The 26,243-nt window shown below is 41.4% G+C and overlaps 1 protein-coding gene across 1 annotated transcript in view; it reads right to left on the minus strand.

The window, feature by feature from the left end:
- Window positions 1-26,243, minus strand: part of Herc2 (HECT and RLD domain containing E3 ubiquitin protein ligase 2) — a 152,931-nt gene that overhangs the window by 105,164 nt on the left and 21,524 nt on the right. The window contains exons 4-21 of the mRNA XM_042697406.1: window positions 25,791-25,928; window positions 21,431-21,650; window positions 20,480-20,580; window positions 19,103-19,259; window positions 17,041-17,151; window positions 16,614-16,785; window positions 14,551-14,724; window positions 13,154-13,342; window positions 12,401-12,552; window positions 11,422-11,579; window positions 11,219-11,332; window positions 9,635-9,886; window positions 6,514-6,707; window positions 5,589-5,789; window positions 4,369-4,597; window positions 4,149-4,273; window positions 2,298-2,476; window positions 1,566-1,750 (exon numbers count right to left, since the gene is read on the minus strand). Of these exons, the coding sequence (XP_042553340.1) occupies window positions 1,566-1,750; window positions 2,298-2,476; window positions 4,149-4,273; window positions 4,369-4,597; window positions 5,589-5,789; window positions 6,514-6,707; window positions 9,635-9,886; window positions 11,219-11,332; window positions 11,422-11,579; window positions 12,401-12,552; window positions 13,154-13,342; window positions 14,551-14,724; window positions 16,614-16,785; window positions 17,041-17,151; window positions 19,103-19,259; window positions 20,480-20,580; window positions 21,431-21,650; window positions 25,791-25,928 (3,051 nt within the window). The remainder of the gene's footprint in view (window positions 1-1,565; window positions 1,751-2,297; window positions 2,477-4,148; window positions 4,274-4,368; window positions 4,598-5,588; window positions 5,790-6,513; window positions 6,708-9,634; window positions 9,887-11,218; window positions 11,333-11,421; window positions 11,580-12,400; window positions 12,553-13,153; window positions 13,343-14,550; window positions 14,725-16,613; window positions 16,786-17,040; window positions 17,152-19,102; window positions 19,260-20,479; window positions 20,581-21,430; window positions 21,651-25,790; window positions 25,929-26,243) is intronic.

Raw genomic sequence — 26,243 nt, forward strand, 5'->3', positions numbered from 1 at the left:
AATTCTTTTTAGGAAGTAACTAAGTTATTTTAGAGAAAAATTTTTACAACAAAGCAGCAGAGTTTCCCACTCTCCGCACTCTCTACATTAGAAAGGATCAGCCCTCTCTTGAGTATGGGTATGAAAAACCATTCAGGCATAGGGCAGAGAGTGTGTGTGTGTGTGTGTGTGTGTGTGTGTGTGTGTGTGTGTGTGTGTGTGTGTGTGTGTGTGTGTGTGTGTGTGTGTGTGTGTGTGTGTGTGTGTGTGTGTGTGTGTGTGTGTGTGTGTGTGTGTGTCGGAGCCATAGAGCCAGCTTATGTGGTGCTAAGGAGTCAGACTCAGGGCCTCATGCATGCAAAGTAAGTACTTTACCACTGAGCCATCTTCCCAGCCCAGGGGAGAGCATTTTACACATCTTCTTGTTTGAACCCTCACAGGTACCTCAGGGATTATCTCAATGATGTGAGAAATTTTTGGCTCTAGAAAACTCAACTCAATGTCTAACCGCTATTAACCAAAGCTATAAATGAAACTCAAGTCTTCCTGCCATTATACCCATGTGGATTCCCTACGCCACAGGAATAATCACTATGCAATTCCCATATCACCTCGGTCAATAATGATGTATAACTAATAACGTGGAACAAATGTGACAAATCTTCTCTAAGAGTAAACTGAATAAAAAGCAATGTATTGCTGACATCTAAAGAATTTAAATGCTGTCAGGCTCTCACCCATAATCCCAGCTATTTGAGAGGCTGAGATCTACAGGATCTCAAAGGCCAACCATGGGAAGGAAAGTTCACCAGACACCATCTCCAAATTAACCAGAAAAAAAAGCAGGGCTGAACCAGCTAATTAGCAAAATTCAGGCCCTGAGTTCAAATCTCAGTCCCATCAAAAAACAAGAATGAAATGATGAGACACCAGAATCAAGAATACTGATAAGTATAATATACATATATTTGATCAAAAAACTGGATGTGGGCCTGGGAAGGTGGCTCAGTGGTTGAGCGTTTGCCTTGCATGCCTGAGGCCCTGGGTTCGATTCCTCAGTACCACATAAGCAAAAAGAAAAAAGCCGGAAGTGGTGCTGTGGCTCAAGTGGTAGAACGCTAGCCTTGAGCTGAAGAGCTAAGGGACAGCGCCAAGGCCCAGAGTTCAGGCCCCAAGACTGGACCCAAAAAAAAAAAACAAACTGGATGCACCAGGAGCTGGTGGCTCATGCCTGTAACACTAGCTACTCAGTAGGCTGAGATCTGAGGATCATGGTTAAGCTAGCCAGGACAGGGAAGTCCATGAACCTCTTATGTCCAATAAGCCACCAGAAAACTGAAAGTGGTACTGTGGCTGAAAGTGGTAGAGCACTTGCCTTAGCTGAAAAGCTGAGGGACAGCGCCCAGGCCCAGAGTTCAAGCCCCACAACCGACCAACACAACAACAACAAAAATGATGCAAGTAGAGCCTTCAATATTGATGCAGTTTAAGCAGAATGAGAACTGCATATATAAAATAGCCATACTAAAAAACCTAAATAAAAAAGCCAAAGCACACAGAATACTTTCATAGTTTAGACAACTTACTAGAAATATCTGAGGTCTGACTAAGACTTTCTCCTGGATAAAGTTTACTGATAAGTAAGCGCTGAAAACGTAGCAACAGATCCAATGAGGCCGATCGTTCACGACTATGCTGCTCAAAGTCCAAACATGATGAAATGCGACGAGCAACATCTTTTAATCTGGCTACAGTCTGAGAAGCAATGTTCCTATGGAGTGGAAAAGAGAATTACAGGTGAAATGAGTTCTTTATATTAAAAAGGTAGGAGTTGTAGGTTATAAATTAGTGTCAGAAGCACATATAATACATGCAGATATCATCTCACAATACACGCAGGTGTATCTGCAGTGTAAGCATAACCAGAGGCCAAGCTGAACCAAGGAACAGAAAAGGCACAAGGTAATGATGTCCCTTTGCTTTACAAATGTGCTCCCATGGGATCTCATGGACTAGCGTCAAATGAGAGCAGATCTTGCTCAAAGAGGACTATTTCTATATAAAAAGTATTTCTATATAAAAGCATTCTTATAACTATATAAAAGTATTCGATATAAAAAGTTTCCATACGAAAGTATTTTATATAAAAAGTATTTTCCCCCAAAGTTGCACTGCATATATAACCATGACCTACTGTGAGAGGCAATTCTTACTCAATTGTCAAACACAGTCTTGAGAACTTGCTGCTAAATTTCAGCAAATTAATAAGAAAAAACAGCAACTCCCAGCTAAGATATAAAACAGCAGATACTATTTACCTAAGAAGCTGCTGTATGAGCTGAACCAAAGGCAAACACTGCTTGCCAGAAGATTCATAGATCCCTGTATTAATAAGGTCTTTATCCAGAGGAGTCCGACTTCTATGAAAGGTTGAGGCATTTGCTTCCTGTTCATCAATTTCTTTCTCTTTCTGTGCTTCTTTTTTGGCTTCAATATCCTGTAATGCATAGAAACAAAAATGGTGACCACTGATCTCATTAACAGGTGTAAGCGCGCTGTGTCCAGCTGTCCTAGCCTCTGCAAGCAGTAGCATACAACTTGGTAACACTGTCACACATATCTTCAGCAACCCCGATACTCAGCTGCTCAAGTTCTAAACAAACTGTATTTCCTATGGATCCAGTGGCTGGGCTACCATTAATATAATGAACTCTTTTTCCTTCTGCCAAGTCCCTAAAATCTTTGTCCCTGCTACTGGCAAGTTTAATCAAAAACACTTAGGATGTATGCTCTGCTCTATACAGACTAGAATAGTCTATCAGCTTTATAAGGAGTCAGAATTCTCATGAACACTGGCTTAAATGTAAACAGTAAAGCCATTCTGGGATACTGTAAATTCACATGTACCCTGGGGCCCAGCAAATTCCATGGCAAAGTACTTATCCAAGGGAAAAATCATATTCACCACCAGACTTGTACACAGCATGGTCTTACCATTTTTACATAGTCAAAACCAGGAACAATCAAATGTAATAGATAAACAAGTAGGCCTAATAACCTTAGCTCTACTGGTTAAAAGCTGTTAATAACAATGGAGTACTTCTTAAGAATAAAAAAATAATGTATCAGGCTGGAGATGTGGCTCAAGTGATAAAGCAACAGCCAAGAAAGAAAGAGGAGATGGTGTGACCCTGAGTTCAAACCTCGGTACTGACAAAGAAGAAGAAGAAAAACCCTCAACATAGAAAGAAAACACAGTATTTGTTGCCAGGTGCCAGTGGCTCACATGTGATATCCTAGCGACTCAGAGGACTGAGCAATGAAGATCACAGTTCAATATCAGCTCAGGCAGAAAAGTGGAGCGACATTAATCTCCAATTGAACACCAACAATCTAGAAGCAGAGCTATGGTTCAGTGGCAGAGTGCTAGCATTGAGCAAAATAAGAGTACACAGACAGTGCCCAGGCCCCAAGCGCAAGCCCTAGAACTGCACTCGGAAAAAAACCCTCAATTGTATAAAATTATGTGGTTGAACCTGAAAAACAGTGTAAGAGGCAAAAAGAAAGAGGATTATGTAGCAGACAGAGGACAGCTAATCTGAAGGGTGTGACAGTATCCTGACTGAACACAAAGGAGCACAGGATCTTTGTAGAAAACAGAAAGGAATCTACACACTGAAAGGGGCATCTGTCAAATTCATTAAATCAGATGTGTAAGGTGGAAGCCTAATTCAATAATTTAGTAAGATAAAAGAGTTTTAAGGAAAAACAAACACTTGTATGCAACTAAAAGTTTTGCACCTGGCACTGGTGGTTCATACCTATCATCCTAGCTCCCTAGGAGGCTGAGATCTGAGGAATGCAGTTCAAACTCAGCTAGGGCAAGAAAGCCTGTGAGCCTCTCATCTCTACTCAACTACCTAAAAAGACAGAAGTGGAGCTGTAGCTCAAGTGGTAAGAGTGCTAGCCTTGAGCACAACAGCTCAGGGACAGCACCCAGGCCCAGAGTTCAAGCCCTGGAACAGGCAAAGAAATAGATAAATAAGTGTTTTGCATTTTAGTTTCATCAATGAGTCTGGCAGTATCGGAAGTTCTACATATGGGTTAGTGTAGCTCACCACCAGGCAGAGTTGCCCGTCTGCCCCCTCCCTTGCAGCCTAGGCCCACACCTGGATTTCTGCTGTAATTGCTGCATTTAAGGCTGACTCTAATCCTCCATCAGCCATCAAGCTGCCCACCAGCAGATCAATCATGAATCGACGGCCTGGGCTTATGTTCACTTCATTACCTGAAACTAGAAAAGAAATTGGTGGGTTTTGTTTGTTTGGGCTTTTTTTTTTTGCCAATTTGAAGAAGTGCCACCCCCCTCCCCCTCTTCCTCACACACACCTGTGCAGGGCAAGAGTGCAGAGAGGGCCCGGGCTCGTTCCTCAGCCGTGGGCAGCAGCACCGACCAGCCGCTCTGCAGCACGGCCTGCGCGGCCGACTGCACGGTGCTCAGCACGCCTGCACTGCTGGCCAGGGTCACCACAGTTTGCTTCAGGCTGTTCAGGAGGACACTGCCCAGACCTAAACCAAGGAATTCTGGGTCAACCTGGTGACTAATGGCAGCATGCAACTGAAAGGAAAAAAAAACAAACAAAATAATGTTCACTAGGATCTCACAAAAGTAAACTGATTTCAGATGACTGATAATAAAACTTAATTTGAAGAACTATATAAATAAAATTAAGTTTTCAGTTCAGACTGAAATCCCTTATCCAAAATCTTACAACAAGAAATGTTTGGAATTTTAGATCTTTTAAATTTTGGAATGTATGCATATACTTGAGATATCTTAGGGATGGACCAAAGTCTAAACACAAGATTGATTCATGTACCTTACACACATAGCCTGGAAGTAATTTTGCAGAATATTTTAAATCACTTTGTGCACACAAAACAGTTTGAATATACTGAATAGTATCATGTTGGCATTCAAAAAAGAGTTTAGAATTTTTTGGAGCAGTTCAGATCTATGATTTTAATTTTCAACCTTTATATGCATTTTTTTAAAAACTTACACACAAAAAAAAATTTACCCACATTAGTTGAGTATTCTCATTATAAGAATACATTTTTTGAGCTGGGTATGGTGATGCATGCCAGGAAGTCCAGCTACTCAGGAGGTAGAGATAGGAGGATTGGTGGTTTGAGTCCATCAGGCAAAAGCTACCAAAACCCTATCTCAAAAACAAGTTGGGATTGGAGAAGCTAGGGAAGAAAAATGGAAGTGGTTTTTCCCACCTCCCATCTCCACCCTTCTTCTCTTTTATTTGACAGTTTAACCAGAACTTTTTCTATAGACAACATGATAGTTCCAAGACTATATTCCCCAAAGTTGATTATGGCCAGAATAAAACATTCTTATTCTTTCCCTGAATAAAAAACTGTCAGCACAAAAGTAAGTTTTATAAGCCTCAACCACATCACAACATAATAATCTTATTTTAAAACACCTCAGAAGTTTCACTGACAGTTCACTAACAGGTCAGTTGAATACCTGCACTATGCATAAACAGTCCTGAGTTACTTATAAAAGGAGCAGGGGTGTGGGAAAGTGCTGTCACCTGAAGTCGCAGAAGATTAAGTGTGGCCACAGCCATGCACTCCTTCTCCTGGGGGGGAGGCCAGTCAGCAGTGCCATCCATGCCCTCACTCACTTGCCGCAGCAGGAGATCCAGCTGCTCAAAAGTCATAGAGCAGATGTCTACCACGAAAGGAACACGGAGGCCAATGGACCACTCGGAACAAGATGACCAGGCAAAGCTCTACAGGAGAAATATGAGAACCTGAAACAAAATCTGCAAATTCAGCTCCTGGACTGTCTGTCCCACAGAAAAGATAATACAACTCGGTGATAAAAACGCTTAAATGATGACTTACTCATTCCTCTCACTAACTGCCCACATGGATGTGGACTTTGATGGATATCTAGCTTCCAATTTCTTCTCCTATTTCACTAACACCATCTTATTTTGTCACACTTAAAAAATGAAAAGTATTCTTTAAAAAAGACTTTTACTCTCAAATCACCAATCCACAGCACTAGGTGGATATGGGGCTGTTAATCCACTTAAAATGGTACCAACAAACCCCACCAATTATCTTTTCTAGAATGCTTTTTTCAGTAGGATTTAAAGGGAACGTCCTTAATCTGATAAGGCATCTAAAAAGCTGTTGTTAAACAAAAAAGCTCATAACAACCATCATCGCTAGTAATAAAGACACAATGCTGTCCTCCTCAGATCAAGAGCAAGGCAAGGATGCCCATTCTCACTTCTATTCCATACCATTTGCCAGCCCTGAACAGAGCAACAAAGGCAGATAAAAGACATATAGCTTGACAGGAAGAGAGAAAGGCACCTAAGAAGAAAAACCCAAAAAAGTAGTGTTTCATACAACTGCAGGACATAAGACCAACAAAGTCAGTAGTATTTTTATATCTTTGCAATGAACTATATGAAATACCAAACCAAACTACATACTCAGTACCTGGGCAGGTCCACAGGCAATTCCAACTATGTGTTTGGTGTCCAGTCCTGGCAGTGCAGCAGGTTCTGGCTTGGTCACACGCAAAGTGTCAAAGTGCTGGCACTGGTCATTGCTCCCCCAGCTGTGCACCTCACTGTCCTCGGTCAGAGCCAGGCAGTGGGTGGAGCCTGCAGCCACGTCAATCACCTTCTTGCCTGTGAAGAATCAAGATGTGCAAATGCAGCTTCAACACCAGGCCTTTTTCCTGAGAAAGACATCTGCACCACAGCTACTGGGGATCGGATGGCATTATGTACTGGCTTAAGGACAACTTGTTCCGTGAAGATTAAGCACGATTCATCTTCTTTGAGTATTTATTAAGACTTACATTTTGTCTCCTGTAATTTGTTAAGATTCAGAGCCTACAAATTATCACTAGTGTTTGAAAAGGATCAGCTGGGTTTTTTTCTCCTCCTTATTCACATTTTCAGTCAGAAAGAGATGTGTGTGTGTGTGTGTGTGCGCGCGCGTGTGTGTGTGTGTTTTGGAGGGGAGGGGTATTTGTGGGGTGTCAGTCAGAAAGAGATGTGTGTGTGTGTGTGTGTGTGTGTGTGTGTGTTTTGGAGGGGAGGGGTATTTGTGGGGTGTTTTGGGTACCATTCCTAAGGCTTGAATTCAGGGCCTGGATCCTGTCCTTGAGCTTCTGTGCTCAAGGTCAACATTCTACCAGTTTGAGCCACTTTTTTGTAGTTAACTAGAGATAAGAGTCTCAGAGACTTTTTTGCCTGGGCTGGCTTTGAACCATGATCCTCAGATCTGACTCTTGAGCAGCTAGTACTACAGGCATGAGCCAACAGTGCCCAGCACATAGCCCTTTTTCAACCAACTTTTCTATGAGAGAGGTTTTCTGGTAGGAAGAACTGGTTTTTTACCTTCTTGGTGACCAAAACAATCGCACAAATTCTGACATGTAATTATGTTTGTGAGGAAAGTACATTTTTAATTAGATATAAGATCACACACATTCTCCAGTCTCAGGTATCACAATATAAAAGCACAGTTGTGTGTGTGCACATGCATGTGTGTGCACACACACAGGTACCATGGACTAAACTCAGAGCCTTGCATTCTCATTTACCTGGCTTGCTCACAGCTGGTGCTCTACCACTCTTCATGTTTTTTACCTTAATATATTTATTATCTTTAAGTAGTTGTACAAAGGAGTTGCCATTCATAAGAGCAGTTACTGCCACTCTCTTTAAAAGGAAATCTACTTTTCTCACAAAGCCAAGTAACATAATTATTTTTTATTTCTATTTAAATAGTGTTAGCAAAGCATCATGTCTTTCCTTATCAGTAAGTCAAGGAATGCTTCTGTGTAATATCAACATGCAAGTCAAAAAAACTACAATCAGAACAATTTTATTCAAAGAACCTACCATAAGTGAGCAACAACAAAAATACTTCATAAGCAGCTTAAATATTCTCATAGTAAGATATTTCTAAATCTAACAAATATACTGTAGACATTTATTTCCTTTAATGATGGAGGGGAATAGAAATAAGAGATAAATGAAATTCCAACACAGTTACATAATGCAGTATGTCTTACTTTACAACTTGTCTCAGAAGCTTAGAAAATAAAAAAACACCATCTGAGTGTGCAAGATTTATATTGGTCAAGGTATTAAACAGTTGTACAAAAAAATTGATGGGGAAAGGAATAAGACTCACTTAAAAGTTCTACTTCCACCAGGCACTGGTGGCTCATGCCTGTAATCCTAGCTTCTCAGGAGGCTAAGATCTGAGGATCAAGGTTTAAAGCCAGAAAAGTTCCCCTGAGAATCTTATCTCCAATTGACCACTCAAAAACTGGAAGTGGCACTGTGGCTCAAAGTGGTACAGTGCTAGCCATGAGCGAAAGAGCTCTAAGACAGTGCCCAAGTCCTGAGTTCAAGCCCCATGACTGACAAATTTTTTTTTTAAAGTTCTACTTCCAAACCTCCTCCTCAATTAAAAAAAAAAAAAAAGCCAACACATAAAGAAGAATGAATTACTGAAGCGATTTTCTCATACAAAATGCTGTGAAGGTCTCTTGTGAAGATTAAACTTATATGGGAACAGCCTGGTCCTTTGTGAAAGAAGAGGCTGTTCTCCCCTGAGCTAGAGAAAACACTAATGGTCTCACCTAGGGCACCACGCATTGACGTTACCCTTCTTCCCTTCTTCCCTTTCTTCCCCGTCAAATCACCTGCTAGCAATGTGGGAAAAATAAAAGTCCTAAAAAAACCAAGTCCTCTCCACAATCCGGTTGCCATGGTTTTTGCAACATGCATTCCTCAGTAACAGCACTCATGGTCTTTCTGCTGGTGGTCTCATCCTGTACTGGGAGCCCACATTGCGGGGGCACCTGAACACCTACACAACCTAGGCCTCCATCTTTTCCCATGACCTCTGAGGTACTCCTCTGCAATGGGACAGGTAGAATCTACCACAAGAACAACTTCAAATCTAATGTCTAACGTGGATCCCACCTCTCACAGTGGCCCCACAGCATGCAAAGAATGGTCTCAGCAGGATAAGAGAACTTACTGGTAGAAGCTACCTTCAGCTCACTGAGTCGGTCTATACCACAGAAGGAACTTCCAATGTTAGTAAAACTGAGTGGGTTTCAAATTGAATTTACTTAACAGTAATTCCAGGCCACTTAGTAATGTAAACAGACCTCTTTCCAATAATTACCTATACCTATCAACATGTAGTTCCTACTGATAGTCCATTCATGGGAGTATCAGGTTAAGAAAATAAAATCTTCTCTGGATACTGTTGGCTCACACCTATAATCTTAGCTACTCAGAAGGCTGAGATCTGAGAATCAAAGACAGCCCGGACAGAAAAGTCCCCATGAGACTCTCATTTTCAAATAACCACCCAAAATCCAGAAGTGGAGCTATGGCTCTAAGTGGTAGAGCTCTAGTCTTGAGCACAAGACGCTCAGAGACAGCACCCAGACCCTGAGTTCAAGCCCTACAACTGAACAACAAAAAAAAAAAACCAAAAAACAAGAAAGAAAAGAAAATCCCCAGACTTTAAAATTTTTAACTGTCTCCTAAGAGTTTTAAAAGTTGACATTTGTACTTACCTTGTAAGCCTTCCAAGAGTTTGGGATAACGGACGTGTTCTTCTGTCCCATGTCCAAGTCTCTGGTTGTCACCTTTTCCCCATGAATAAACTTGGCCATCTTTTGTCAAAGCAATAGAAAACTGACTTCCACAGCGGACTTTGACAACATCCAAGTCTTGAAGTTTTTCAATCAGCTTCGGCGTCTTGCATCCATCACTACCACCTCTACCCAATTTCCCATAGTCACCATCTCCCCAAGACCACACTTGCCCTAGAAAATGCAAATGTATTTAGGTTAAAACAACCTTACATTCTGACCTCATACACATTAGCAATCCGCATACACCCTGGCCTTCACAGTGAGACTCAGCCTCAAAAACCACAAAAAATAAATAGTAATCCTAGCTATCTAGGAGGCAGACAGAAATCCGAGGGTAGTTCAAAGTCAGCCTAAGCAGGAAAGTCCTTCAGATTCTTATCTCCAATTAGCTGGTAAAAAAGATGGAAATGGAACTATGGCTCAGATTGGTAGAGTATTATTAACCTTGAGCAAAAACAAGCTTAGGGATAGAGCCTAAGCTCTAGGACAGACATGGAAAAGAAAGAAGAAGAAGAAGAGGAAAAGGACAAGGAAGAAGAGGAAGAGGAGGAAGAGAAGGAAGAATTGTGTATTCCAATAAAAGTCCTTAAATGGCTACAAATAATATATACCAGTAAGGCACACAAATGTATACTACCAATCTATGTAGTTAACCATACTAAGCAGGTGGTTATGGACCTGCTAGTTGAGACTTCAGATATAAAAGCAATTTAGAAATGCAAAGTTGCAAGCTAGGCATCTGTGGTTCACATGTATAATCCTAGCTACTCAGGAGGATCAGTTTGAAGCCAGCCTGTGTAGGAAAGGCTAACTTGTGGCCTAGGTGCTGTCCCTGACCATTTTCTTTTCTTTTTCCTTTTTAATTGTCAAGGTGATACACAGAGGGGTTACAGTTACATAAATCAGGTAGGTGAGCACATTTCTTTTTGGACACTGTCACCCTCTCCCTCATTTTCTCCCAGTCTTTTCCCTCTTGACCTCCCTTCCCTTCAAGTTGTATAGTTCATTTCCAACATAGTGTCTAGTGAATATCACTGCTGAAGTGGTTCAACTTTTGTCCCAGTGTTTCTGTGCTTCCGTTTCTCTTCCTCAAATCAGATAAACTTACATACAAGACAAAAGGTACAGAAATCAAAAACAGCGACAAAAGGGGGGGAAAAAACCAGAAAATAAAAAGAACCACAAAAAGTAAAATAGAATGCCTCGATTCCACTTCTTAAGAGTTATTTAGATAAGCATCACTTTGTATGATATATGCATATAGCTACTGAGCCCTTGTGATCTCCTAAAATTACCTCCTTTGATCTCACTGTATGAGTTTAGAGTCCTGTTTAATTTATCATGTTCCCTGGACTTCTTCATGGAAGCCAGAAACCCAAACCCACAAAAAGGAGGATGTGAGCAGAGGGCAATCACAGAAGGTCCGCTCTATCCAAATCTCCCCCCTGCAGGAAAGCAGCCATCAGCACCCTCAAGAGACTGCCAGCTCGGGCGCTAACATACCGTTTTCAGTCACAGCCAGAGTCTGAGCGTCGCCACTCCCGCATGCAACGTCGATAACCTTCAGTCCTTTAAGCCCAGCTACCAGCATTGGAATGGCTTCATCTTCACTGGAGCCTTCAAACAGACAGAACCATTGTTATTCTAGTCCTCTGGGTAGAAGCAACTCCTACTGAATGCTTTTTGCTAGTATGCTGCAGACATACCATGGCCCAAACGGCCGTAATTGCCCCGGCCCCAGGTGTACAGTTCTCCTTCTGCAGTGATGGCCGCACTGTACGTGCTCCCGCATGCTATGTGTACCACGTGCTTCCCAGCTTGCTTCCCTGAGAAAGCAGAGATTACCTTAGGTTCCTCCAGAGGCCTGTGGGATGGAGGAACACATATGAATATCACCCTAGGAATTTTTTTTAAAGGTCAATGTTAAGGATAAATCACAACATCAAGAGAGCTTGCCTACTAGGTATTGCCTATTAGTATTATTGATACTTTGTTAAACTGAAACACAACACCAAGCAAGAATATCAAAACCGGGTCTATTAAAGACCTGTATAATGACGTGCACCGTTATTCACAACACCTCCAAACAATGGTCCACCAGCAACAAAGAAACTATTGCTATGCCCAATGACCTAGCCGGATCTCAAATATGATGTTAAGTAAAAGAACCTGTAAACCAAATCCTATAGCACATGTATTAAATTCTAGAAAAGACAAAATAAAATTGACAGAGAGATGATATGCAAAGGGGGTTTGATTCAACAAGTCAGATGGTAATTACAATGTACCTTTGATGCATTTGATCTCTAATACAATATATAAAAAAACCTTGGTTTTCATATCTGTGACAATATTATAGTTCAAGAGGTCAACCAGTAAGTTGGTGGGAAACCTAGTATCTGTGAATGAAATATCTGTGAAGGAAGGGATGGTATGTGGGATATGCTTTAGGAAACCTAATGGAGAATATAACTGCTGGCTGTTACTGAAGCTCCTAAAAAGTCATCGGGGTGGATAGATCACACATACACACACACACACACACACACACACACACACACACACACACACACACACATACACACACACACGGTACCCCTCTACAACCAAGCCATGCAAACACCCAGACACATCCGGTTACAAGTACTGTCACACAGAGGAAAGCAAGGAATAAGCTGTACATACACAGTGTCCCCATGGCCCAGCCGTCCTCCGTCCCCACAGCCCCAGGAGTACACCTCTCCAGTGGCAGCCAAGGCCAGGTAGTGGTGACCATCAGAATGGGCAGCAATTTTTATAATGTTTCTGGAGGCAAGACCCTGGACCAGTTGGGGGGCCTAAAAGAGTAAAATAGGAAGAAAATTAGTCATAAGTCTAAGGATTATGAAAACAGCACAACTATCTCCACTCCCCACCTTCCCCTCACCAATGCCATATGTCTACCTGGGAAAACCTATTTAACTGAAAGACTAGGGGTGCCTGGAACTTCCAGGCCAATTACCCAGCTCACCCAGCCCAGCACGATAGTAATAACCACCATGAGATCCATGGTATGACCAGTGCTGATGGTGGACAAAGCAGGATGCCCTGTATATTACAGACACACTAGAAGGAAGTAATGTCTTCTCATAGAAACACATGTGACCTAAGGTGTTATCATCCCCAACAGGCTCAACTCCTGTTACTTGTCTGACCCCTAAATCAAATGATTTTGGGAATGCTGGTTTGCAAAAAAGAAATCAGTTAATAATAATTCTCACTATAAGAAGATCCTGTTCTTAAAGCTTGACATACAGTTGCAGTGAAATGTTCACATGATTGGTATACTATGAATAGATGCTTATCTATGACTGATAAGACTTAGACCAATTGGCATCTGCAAGCAGGACCCCTCATCCACCGAGAGAGCCATGCCAGCACATCTCTTATGCCACCCACCAGTGTGTCACTATTGTAGGCCTGTGTGTACACACGGCCATTGCGAGACAGGATCAGGAAGCGCTTCTCTGCACAAGCAATCTGCATGACTCCAAGGTTGGCAAGGCCTTCACACTGGATTGGTCCGATCACATTGGCATAGTATTTCCATCCTATTAATCCCCAACCTATTACCTCCTGCAATGATCCCTGTAAGATAAAAAAGCAAACATTGTTTTTACAGCAGGAGAATGTCTAGGAGTAACACGGAGGTTAAAACAAAGAAAGGAAAGAACAGAAGTGATGCAAAATTGAAGCTGGATACAATGGCTCAATCCTATAATCGGGAGGTTAAAATTGAGAGGACGGTGGTTTGAGGCCAGTCCAGGCATAAAGTTGACAAGACTCCACTGCAACCAATAAAAAGTTGAGTGTCAGTATACATCTATCATACTAGTTATGCAGGAAGTATAAACAGGAATATCAAAGACCAGCCTGGTCTGGCAAAACAATCAGTATCTTATTCTAAAAGTAACAAAAGCAAAAAGGGCTGGTTGATTGTTTGAACTGGGTGGCTATATTCTTTTAAATATAGCTACTTAATAAAAATAATGTTCACATCAAAAATAAAAATGTAGAGAAACTTGGACCTAAAACCATGATTCTTCTGTATGACCCTGACAAACTTCACTAGCATTCCAAATGTTAGTTTTCTCACAGATGCAATGGGAGAAATGTGATAGCCGACATGACCATGGGTAAGGTCTTTGGTGGACAGGCACTCTCCAGGGTCTCTCTGTACAGGCAGATTACAGCACCATTATTATTAGCAGAGAAACTATAACTATACTGTCATTACTACTAGAGCCAGCATTACATAAACTCATGTTTAGAGTCTACAAAAAAGGCTCTGGGCAGAGGATGTAGTTTAGTGGTATCGTGTGTTAAGCATACAAAGGCCCTGGGTTTCTTCCCAGAATCAAAAGTGGGTAGGGAGGAAGAAGCTATAGAACCTTCCTGCAGAAAGTGGAAAGGTCTGTGGTCATGTGGAGAAAGATGGCTTTTTGGGGACCCCAGTCTGGATTCCTAAACTCTAAACATCTCAAAAGCTTGTTTATCGTTCATTCTGATCAATCATAATATCTTAATCAGTAAACATATATAAAACTATAAGCCAACAAACTAGAGGTATGGCACAGTGGTAGAGCACCTGCCTGCCAAGCAAAAAGCCTTAAGTTCAAACCTTAGTACCACAGCAACCAAAAAAACCTATAAGCCAGCTTCTATGACTGATAGCTTAGTTTGTGTCCAAAATGCTCATTGCCCTGAGCTTGATCTCCAGGGAAAGGAAGGCAAGAGGGAGAGGAGGAATGGAGGGAAGGAAAAGAAAGGAAGACAAATACTGCTCTAACACATACCTTATGAGATGTTGGAGAACTACAGAGAGGAGGCATACAGGGTGTAGCCAAGCGGTCTAAATGGGCCATGACAACAACAGCTGTTTGTCGTAAATCAATGGCGAGCTCACTGTCTTGTGGAAGAGTAAGATACCTCAGGAAACTTTCATTGGGGCTCAGAGGGCCAGATAAAAGCTAGAGAAAAGAGGTAAAGAAGCATATTCAGAAATGGTAGTAAAAAAGAAAATTAAAACAATTAGCCTATATACATATTGGCCGTGTGTGTGTTGTGTGTGTGTTGTGTGTGTGTTGTGTGTGTGTGTACTTCAATTATGCATTAAATCTCATTTTAGCCATCAATCAAACAATACTGATATAGCTATACCTTTATATGCTTTCTGTATAAATGTGCACAATACTAAGAGTAAATCTAAATATTTGTTGCACCACACGTAAGTTGAACCCTATGTTATAGAAGCAACATGGATGCTAATATGTCCAAACCATCCTAGGGATATGTGACAAGGATCCATGCAGGAACACAACACAGCACCTCAACCTGGCTTCCAAAACTAAAAGACAGCCCTAATTTTAATCTGAGTCTTTAAACTGAATACTTCCCACTCTGGAGAAAATCTAATTTTCATTTGCAAATTAATCCATAGTTCTACTTCTCCCAAAGGGCAGAAGCAACTTATTATTATTATTTAAGAGTGCTAACTAACAGATGAGTAAGAACAAAGCATGGTAAATAGCTCTTTCCAGGAAAGAGCCAGCCTGTAACTTCCCTCACCTCAGATCCTTCACAGGTAAAGTCTGTGACTCAGGAGACATGCCTCACAAAGTGCCTAGCCCACAGGATGGACAAACAGAATGAGCTACTAATTACATTTTGCCAGACTTTGTTTGGGGCTGATGATAAAGTAAGGACTTGCTGATCCAAGTGTTTTCTATCGGCAGCAAAAAGGAAGACACTAAGAATGGAGACCCACAGAGTGAGAACTAACGTGGACAATGAGATCACTGCAGACACAGATGCTTTCATAAAGCAGACAAAGGAAGATTTCCTGTCAGACCATCTCCTTTGAATAGGCTGCACTGCTCCTTTGCATAGGGGCCTCAGCTTCAGCCCTTACTATGCTTGCCTACCTCCATCACCATGACCTACTTCTCATGCTTTGCTCTTGACATAAGTGTCAGCATTTTACCACGCTTCAGTCCCCTAAGTAACTGTTTCATGGAATGAGTAGTCTTTACATCTTCCACTCCATCTGCTATGGTCGGAGTGGATATGGTATGAACATCTACTAAAGGTTCATGTGTTAAGTTTAATCCCTGCTGTGAAGTATTAAGGAGGTGGGAATGTAATCAGACTATGATGTTAAATTACAGAGATTAGGATAGAGCCCTCGGTCATCAGGTTAGAACCCTTATGGTGTAATAATGAGAGAGACCACACAGACACCAACATACACAACCTCTCTCTTGTGATAGGGTGCCCTGTATCATCTTGGGACTCTATCGCCAGTAGAGCCCTCAATTTTTTTGTGCCTCCAGAAATATAGGCCAAACTAAAACTCTGTTCGTTATAAATTAGCCTGACTCCCTAGCATTTTGTTAGAGAAATGCAAAACAGATTAACACAGCATCTAAAATTCACTCTTTCAAGGACAGCCAGTTCTGTAGTTGCTTAGGAAAACACAGGTACTAATTCATGGACATGTAGGGCTCAGAGGATCCAGTTCAGCAGCTCCACACTCACCATGGCAACAGAGAGAATCCTCTAAAAGTACACTGGATCCATGTCAAGATAGTGTCCTCTCACTAAGTACACACAATCCAGAGATAGGAACACAGAGTCCAGGACCTGAAGCTCAGGGCTGGCTCTGGCCACTCACTGAATCTTAACAGCTCGTGTGATAACACTCTGTTCCATTCATGCAATAGACACATGACCCTTATGTTTTGCAGAAGTCACCATCAAATACACCCTGTCCCAATGACAACCACTGCCATGGGCATACACATTGTCTTGTTTGTAAGTCTTAAGTCTTTAGTCTTGCCAGGAATACCCTGATACTTACATGAGTATCCCCCTCTGCATGAGGCGTATCTTTATTGCAAATGATGCTCTGGAACCTCTGCAGGAGAGGCAGGAGGGGGGCGCTGGTGCCCTGAGCAGACCGCTCATTGTCAGTTTCCTGCGCTCCACTGTCCCACAGTTGAAGCAACAACAGGATGGCGGACAACATTTGGCTGGAAGGAGAAAGATATTTATTCTCTACTTTAAAAAACAAAAAGCTTATCATAAGCCAGAAGCTGGTGGCTCATGCTTGTAATCCTAGCTGCTCAGGAGGCTGAGACGTGAGGATACCAGTCTGAAGCCAGCTCAAGTAGAAAAGTCATGAGACTCTTATCTCTAAGTAACTACCAAAAAAGCTTCAAGTGGAGGATCCTGGTCTGTGTGGAAACACAGATGTTGCCCAGGACATCTGGCCTGGTACTGCTCACCTCAGTGTGCCTCTCTGAACAGCCAGCTCCAGCAGGATGGCCAAGGCCAAGTGCTGGTCCTGCAAGGGAACTCCTCCAGGCCCTTTGGTCCCTGGTGTTCCATGAACATCTCTGAAATGACAGCAACACAGGCCATGGGACAACAGAGGAAGTAAAATATGCAAAATCATACCAGCCTGCTGACTGCCTTCTCTCTCCCATGGAAAGGTGTACTTCTAATATCCCGAATCAAGTTTCTGAGACTTGCTACATAAATTTAAGATATTACAATTCAATTATGAAGCTTTGTATGTGTGTGTGTATTTTATGTGAATGTGTGCATGTTTAAACTGGGTCTGGAAATGTATCACAATGGTAGAGAACCAGCACGCAGAAGGTCCTGGGTTCAATTCCTAGCACTGCCCCTTACCCTTGCCCCCAAAAAAGTGTTACGGTAATAAAATATCTGTGATAAAAAAAACCTAAAAAGGGCCAGGCACCAGCAATTCTAGCTACTCACGAAGCTGAGATATGAGGATTGCAGTTTGTTGTCAGCCCAGTCAAGAAAATCCATGACTCTTACTTCCTATTAACTACCTAGGATCACTGGGCATGCACCTGTGTGTGCACACACATACACACACACACACACACACACACACAAAACTAAAAGGAAGAAATGTATAGGGTGATGGTTCAGTCCTTTGTCATTTAGTACTAGGTATATGCATGTATAATATTTATATGTATGTCATGTGTGTATATACATGCCTTTACCAGTAAAATTTTATATTGAATACTATAGTTTCTTTAAATTTAAAAGCAGTACCAAACTGGGCACGAGTGGCTCACACCTATAAACTTAGTTACTCAGAAGATTGAGATCCAAGGATCCAACTTTGCAGCCATCTCAAGCAGACAAATCCTCAAGTCTCTTATCCCTAATTAGTAACAAAATGCCAGAAATGGAGGTGTGGCTCAAATGGTAGTACTAGCCTTTGGCAAAAAGGCTAATCAAGAGCACGAGGCCCTGAGTTCAAGCTCTAGTACTGGTGTGTACACACACACACACACACACACACACACACACACACACACACACACACACACACACACACACACACACACACACACACACACACACACACACACACACACACAGTACCAAAATACACAGCATCCAAAACAGTAGCTATTTGCTATCCTTGGTTTGGATCTTAAATGTCCCCAAAAAGCGTATGTATTGAAAGGTTCATCCCAAGCACATAGCTGTATTGGGAGATTGTGGAAACTTTAAGAGATAGGGCCTAGTGGGAATAAGTTAGGTCATTGTAGAGTGAGCCCTTGAAAGGGATATTGGGTCCTGGTCCCCTCTTCTTAGTCTTCGTGCTTCCCAGCTGCCACAGGGAGGTGAACAAGTATCTGTCTTGTCACCTGCTCTCTCTATGATATGCTGGGCTGCCAGAAGCCCGAAGCAAAAAGGCCAAGTGACAATGACCTATAAAACCATCAGCTTGAGCCTTTCTCCTTTGAAGTCCATTATCACGGGTATTCTGTCACAGCAACAGAAAGCTAACATAATAAAAAAGGAATACACTTTTTTTGGAGGTGGGTTTTGGGGACCAAACCTAGGGCCTGGGACATGCTAGGCAAGGCCCTGTCATTGACCACTAGTACTTCCAGCCCCTGGTTTCAATGTTTTGCTTGAGTAGTTGTTTTCTCCTATGTTATAATTTATCAAAATTTCAAACTCAGTGTCAACCATTCCCTCCACCCCCCAGAATGGTATCGAGAGTTACTCAAGAAGTGCTCACTTGTAAATGATGGATCACCAAACTGCTAACTATCAGAACGACCCACTAAACTACAAAACATTTGACACTGTCCATCCCAATTCCAAGTGACAGCTTCCTGGGCCAAATCTGAATATTCTAAACCCAAGTCATCTGGAAAGCTGAGAACTGAGGCCTACCAGAGTCAGGACTATGCTGGAAACACAAGGAAAAAGCGGAGGGCAATGAGAATGAGACTTAAGCACAGTGGAATGGTTGTGCAGGAAGACAGATAGGAAAAGAGCACTCACCCCGTCACGACGGACCTGAGGAACCTGGTTGCTCTCTCCACCACCTCCAGCCACACTGAAGAAACTGTGCTCTCATCAAAAAGCGAAGCTTCTGGGAGAGCTCGCAGGGCGTCCAGGGACTCTTGCAACAGCTCGCTGCAGAGGTCTGCATCCTCACCTGAGGACACATGCATGACCCCTCCTAAGGAACTCAACAGGCTGTCTGCCATCAGGCAATGCAGACAAGCACCGCTCTCCTCATTTTCCTAGTTAAGAGTTCTACCCCCTTCAAGTAAGAATGTGTAACACCTCTTCCATTTCTTCCTCAATAGACTGAAATCTAACAATACTGCCTCAAAAGTCAATTCACCAAAAGAGGATACACTTAGGGGAGAAACATAAAGACACAATGCTTATGTGCCTCTTTATAGTTATATAAAATTATATATCTATCTATCTTGGAAAAACTCCAAAAAAAAGTCAATTCTTTATTTGATGGCTTTTACGTGAGCAATACAGATTGAGAATCCTTCATCTGAAATGCTCGAGAGTAGAAATGTTTTGGATTTGGGAGTATCTGCATATATATAATGAGACACCCCAGGGAATTTTTTTTTTTTTTGGTCATTCGTGAGACTTGAACTGGGCACTGTCCTTGCTCCTTTGTTCAAGGCTAGAGCACTCTACCAACTTTGAGCCACAGTGCCACTTCCAGTTTTTTAGTGGTTAACTGGAGATAAAGAGTGTCATGAGGACTTTCCTGCCCAGGCTGGCTTCAAACTGCAATCTTAAGATCTCAGCCTCCTGAGTAGGTAGGATTACAGGCATGAGCCACCTGAGCATGACTCTGAACACGTATTTTAGTTATTTCACATATTCCTTACAGAATCTGGAGATATTTTATGCAATATTTTTAGTGTGCCTTCATTCTGACCGCAAACCATCACCTGACATTGGGTATGAATTTCTACCTGCATGTTAGTGGTCAAAGTTTCGAACTTTGGACCATGTGGATTTCGTATTTTCACATTAGGGAATGCTCAAACTATACTGCTTTGTTGTAGGAATAAACAGGTACTGAGGCATTCCATGGTGGTGGTTTATTGGAAAGGAATGGCCAAAAAGGATGGTAAATGCATCCCTTCTCCTTACAATGGGAACTGAATTCATAGCATCAATACTGCTAGGCAAGAGCTCTGCCTCTTGAGCCCTCAGTGCCACAATTTGGGTTTTTTTAGACACAGACCAAAAAAGCAACCTCTTCTTTTACAAATGAAGTCAGTGAGGTGCTGGGATATGGCATATGGGATCAGACCACCGACCCATGGTGGCAGAAACTATGGAGCCCAAACCTCCCCACAGATCAGGCAAACAGATGGACAAGCTATACACACATACCTGACCGCCAGGCCCTGCGTAAGAAGGCAAAGGCAAAGGAGAGCGCTGCTCGGGATCCAACTCTGGCAAGCCCTTCCACCCCTCTGCCAGTGGGCCGAGAACTGCAGATAACACATACAGATGGGAGAAGCAGTCAATGAGAGGAACAGGAAAGCACTAAAATAAGATAAATAATACTTAAAGGATCTGGACCACAATGTGACCAATGGTCTTTTTAAAATTTAATATCAATTTATTCTTAACACACGCAACATAGAGCATAAAGATCTCATACTTAATACATGATATTCATTAACTCAAAAGGGGTGGATTTCTATCAAGTTTTATCTAGACTATGGAAATACATTACATAGATTTTATCACTGGGAATAAAAATCCCAACTGTGTTTCTTCACTAGGGACTTCAACAGAACAGACTATTCTCATGCCTCCATTCAAAACAAAACAAATCAATTAAAAAAATAACAGTGATAAAATCTAAACAGGATAAAATAAAATCTAAATACAGGATAAAATCCTGTGTTTAACTTTTTAAGATCAGGACTCAGTAACTTTTTCCCCAAGCTAGACTCAAACTACAATATTATCTCTATCTCTCAAACAGCTAGGACTACAGGCATGTACCATTACACCTGGAAAGAGCCTGATTGTGTGTGTGTGTGTGTGTGTGTGTGGTACACCTGGAAAGAGCCTGATTGTGTGTGTGTGTGTGTGTGTGTGTGTGTGGTACACCTGGAAAGAGCCTGATTGTGTGTGTGTGTGTGTGTGTGTGTGTGTGTGTGTGTGTGTGTGTGTGTGTGTGTGTGTGTGTGTGTGTGTGTGTGTGTGTGTCTTATACTCAGGCCTCATGTTGCTTCGCTGGTGTTCAAATCAAATCACATAAGCCACTCCTCGGGCCCAAGAATCTTATAAGGAACCACCAAGGGTATTCTTCCCTCATTTTATTATTACCTCTTTTTGTCCACAGGAGGCAGAGAAATGTTGCTGCTTTTCCATTTAACTTTAACATTCTCTTGAAAAACAGTTCTATTCAAGGCAATGAAGTAGCGTTCCAGGATCACCAGCCTCTGCTTGAGTCTCAGGGCTGACAGGGTAGTAGTGGCTGACTGGATAGCCAGGGCTTGCTGCTCTTTAACCAGCACAGAAAGACATTCCTTCAGTTCATTCACATCTAGGAAACAAAATAAGAACCTGTCAATTCCTTGTGCATGCTCTGTTGTAATGCTCAGACAATGGCTAATGATAGCAGGAAAGACCCAGGTGCATAATATCTGCTCCCAGTTTTAAACATCTTGCTAAGCCAGGATCAGAAATTAGACTGTATATACAATTTGTAAGTGAGGAAATTGAGGCAGAGAGGGGTTATGTAAACACACAGAGGAGTACAACATATGACAAAGACCACGCAGCCTCCCTGGTAAGATGCCACTCTGTAAACATATACAAACCTATAGGACTGTGGGTATAGCTAAGACGTATAGAGCTTGTTAACATGCATGAAGCCCTGGGTTCAATCCCACCTTTAAAAAAATAAGTAAACAAACACACACAAAAATGATAAAGTCTACATTCTTAGCAGGGTATTTTCAAGACAGAGAAAATCTCTAGCCAACACTGTTATGATCTAAATTAAAAATGTAAACAAGCTGGACATTGATGGCTTGAGCCTATAATCCTAGCTGCTCAGGAGAGGCTGAGATTTGAGGATCTCAGATCTGATTCGAAAACTCTTATCTCTAATTAACCGGCAAAACCACGGACATGAAAGTGTAGTTCAAGTGACAGAGTGTCAACCTTGAGTGAAAAAGCTAAGCAAGAGTACAAGACCCTGAATTCAAGCCCGAGTACTGTCACACGTGTGTGCGTATGTGCACGTGTGCACGCAAACACATACACACATATAAATGCATGCACTTAATAACAAGGCTTTAGAATTCATGAAGCAAAGACTGCAGAACTGCCCTTGCTTTACCTGTACCATCTAATTTTTTTTTTTTTTGGTTGGTCATGGGGCTTGAACTCTGGGCTTGGGCACTGTCCCTGCACTCTTCAGCTCAAGGCAAGCGCTCTACCCCTTGAGCCACAGCACCACTTCCGGTTTTCTAGTGGTTTATTGGAGATAAGAGTCTCACGGACTTTCCTGCCCGGGCTGGCTTTAAAGCGATCCTCAGATCTCAGCCTCCTGAGTAAGCTAGGATTACAGGTGTGAGCCACCAGCGCCTGGCCCATCTAATTTTTTGTATCTTACTACCAGTATTACTTTTTTTTTTTTTTTCCTGGTCCTAGGGCTTGAACTCAGAGCCTAGTAGCTATTCCTGAGCTTTTTTTTACTCAAGGCTAGCACTGTTTTACACTTTGTGCCACAGCTCTACTTCCAGATTTTCTGGTGCTTCACTGGAGATAGAAGGCTCGCAGACTTGCTTGCCTGGGCTAACTTCGAATCATGATCTTCAAATTTCAGGCTCCTGAATTGCACTGGGATTACAGGCATGAGCTACCGTCACCTAGCCAACATTATTTACTTTGTTACTTACTAAAAGTAGCAAATAAGTAAGTAACTAAGGGTTGTGGAGAGTTCTCATTCCTGTTAGTCCAATCTTGTCTGTCAGTTGAACTTCTCTCCCAATAAGGTAAATAGCAAGTGAGGAGAAAATTATTTCAAGCCAGTACACTTAAACAATACTATCATCTAATTTGACCTCATTTAAGATTCATAGAAAAGGGCTAAGATTGAAGAACACTTAACTATAGCAGGCTCATCAAGACCCTGGTTCAAACAAGGAAAAAAAAACAACCTCTTGAAGATTCACAGAATAGTAAAATACAATCAGACAGATTGCAAATCTCAAAAGTTTTTACACACAGAATATGCCTTCTGACTCCAACTAAACTAAAAATCATTTTGACAAGAGGTATTTAGAAATCTTCTAATATTTGGAAGTTAAACTAACACACTTTCAAATAATAAATAAGTTGAAAAAAATTATGAGACACATAGAAAATGATTCTAATTATAAGAATGTTATATTATGAGAGAATAATAGGCATGTAAATCATATAAAAATACATTGCAATTATATGAAGAAGACATAACGAATGGGGCAAGAGGAAAGAAAAAACAAGAGAGAGGGTTATGTGGCTAAAATTCAAATATCATGTTAAATGCCATGGTGAAATGCCTTGATACAATTAGTTTACACTTTAGGGAAAAAAATGATAAGAAAATAAAGCAGGCTTTGCTAACAGGTCTGAGTATTAGATGGAGGAGGGAAGGTAAACAGTGAGGGTAGATAAAAATGAATATGATTGAAATCATTGATTTGTGTATATAAAAAACAGAACAACCTGCTGAAATTGTTTTAGAAGGGAGGTGGGGATAAGGGAGAATGACAGAAAGGGCAAGCTTGATCAGGATGCAACATGTGCATGAATGGAAATGTCATCGAGAACCTCCCCAAGAAAAATGAATGTATGAGAATAAAAACAAGTCTTGGTTTTTGGAGAGAGAGAGAGAGAGAGAGAGAGAGAGAGAGAGAGAGAGAGAGAGAGAGAGAGAGTGTGTGTGTGTGTGTGTGTGTGTGTGTGTGTGTGTGTGTGTGTGTGTGTGTGTACTGGTCCTGGGTCTGAACTCAGGGTCTGGACACTGTCCCTGAGTTTTTGTTGCTCAAGGCTAGCATGCTACCACTAGCACAGCTCCACTTCAGGCTTTTTGCCAGTTAATTGGAAATGAGCTTGGTTTTTGGAGTGTGTGTGTGTGTGTGTGTGTGTGTGTGTGTGTGTGTGTGTGTGTGTGCTAGCACAGCTCCACTTCAGGCTTTTTGCCAGTTAATTGGAAATGAGCTTGGTTTTTGGTGTGTGTGTGTGTGTGTGTGTGTGTGTGTGTGTGTGTGTGTGTGTGTGTGTGTGTGTGTGTGTGTGTGTGTGTGTGTGTGTGTGTGTGTGTGTGTGTGTGTGTGTGTGTGTGTGTGTGTGTGTGTGTGTGTGTGTGTGTGTGTGTGTGTGTGTGTGTGTGTGTGTACTGGTCCTGGGTCTGAACTCAGGGTCTGGACACTGTCCCTGAGTTTTTGTTGCTCAAGGCTAGCATGCTACCACTAGCACAGCTCCACTTCAGGCTTTTTGCCAGTTAATTGGAAATGAGTCTCAACAGACTTTTCTGCCAGAGATGGCTTTCAACTATGATCCTTAGAGACCTCAACCTCCTAAGTAGCTGGGATTATAGGTGTGAACCACTGGTACCTGACTCAAAAACTTTGGAAATGAAAAAATATTTCCTAGTTTATGGGATGTGAACACTTCTAGGGATGAGATTTTTGGCTATGTATATTTGTATTAAAAAAGAGAAGAGATTTAAAATCATTCATCTAAACTTCTAACTTAAGAAGAAGAGTTAGAAGAAACAGAATCCAATGCAAACAGAAACAAAGAATAACGATTAAAGCAAAATCAATGAGAAAAAAAAAGAAGAATAGAAAAGATGAAATCAACTGTGTCTGAAAATAGTCTGGCCACTTCTAGCAAGACAGATGAAAATAAAAATTAAAAAAAAAATCAAGTCACATTTCAACTAATTTTTAGATTACACTAATACATGCTAGATAACAGCATAAACACTTGGCCTGACCCACACAGCTCATCTCAAGACACAAGACAGTCTTACAAGGTAAGTAACATTACTAAAATTACACATACACATATTTATATGTATGTTCATGCAAACAAAGAAAACTGGTAATAGCCGGTAAACCCTCAGGAGAAAATTGCAGTTGGGATGGTCAGGGAAATTTTCCATTTTGTAAATTACAAATTTGTACAAGAAAACTTCATTCATTCCTTGTTGGTTAAAAAAAAAATTGGGTTTGCAGAGAAATGGATGGACTTAGAACAAATCATGTTAAGTAAGCCTAGCTCAGAGAGATAAATGGCACATGTTTTCTCTCATATGTAGAAGCTAGATGCAAGGGGATAAATATTGCATGATTCCTAGAACAGTTAAATGCACAGTCACCAAAGTGTAACAGTGGTAGAATTGGTGGCAGTTTGGTTATGATGAAGAGTTCTAGAAACAAATGTGATGATGTTGTCCAATCATAGTGTAAATGTATGCATGCAAATGAACTATACACTTAAAATGTTGCAATGCAAGTCTTGTCATATATATACACACACATATATATGTATATATATTTCACCACAATACAAAAAAGGTTAATTTCAGAAAATTCCATTAGCAAACCAAGAAGTTCATCCATGTTGGTCAAAACGAGTAGCAGATCAAGACGCAAGGTTAGAAGGCCTAAGAGGGCTGCCATACCTGGTTGCTTGCCCCATACCCAGCTCTCCAGGATTGATTTGGCCCTAAATGTAGGTGCAGGGGTTTCTTCCTCATCTTTTTTCTCTTTGTCATTTAGATCTTCTTTCTTGGTTCCACTTTGGGTTTCAACACCATCATCTGGAAAATTTAAAATGTAATTGCTTTTCTCAAAACAAAAGGTCATTTCGTAGTCTCTTTGCAAATGTTTCTCCCAAAGTTAAACACACGTCATTAACTAAATAATTTGAAAAACAGGAATTATAACTTTAACAAGTTTAGGATGACCTCTTTAGTAATAAATGACTATACAATTTTATTAAAAGGGACAATAAAAGATGGCCAGGGTGGTGCGTGCCTGTAATCCCAGCTAAATGGGAAGTGTAAGTAGAAGGATCAAGATAGGAAGCTGGAGCTGGATACCAGTGGCCCATGCCTGTAATCCTAGCTACTCAG

The sequence above is a fragment of the Dipodomys spectabilis genome, unplaced genomic scaffold, assembly GCF_019054845.1.
Source record: "Dipodomys spectabilis isolate Male_0828 unplaced genomic scaffold, ASM1905484v1 ptg000219l, whole genome shotgun sequence".
NCBI classification, from domain to species: Eukaryota; Metazoa; Chordata; class Mammalia; order Rodentia; family Heteromyidae; genus Dipodomys; species Dipodomys spectabilis.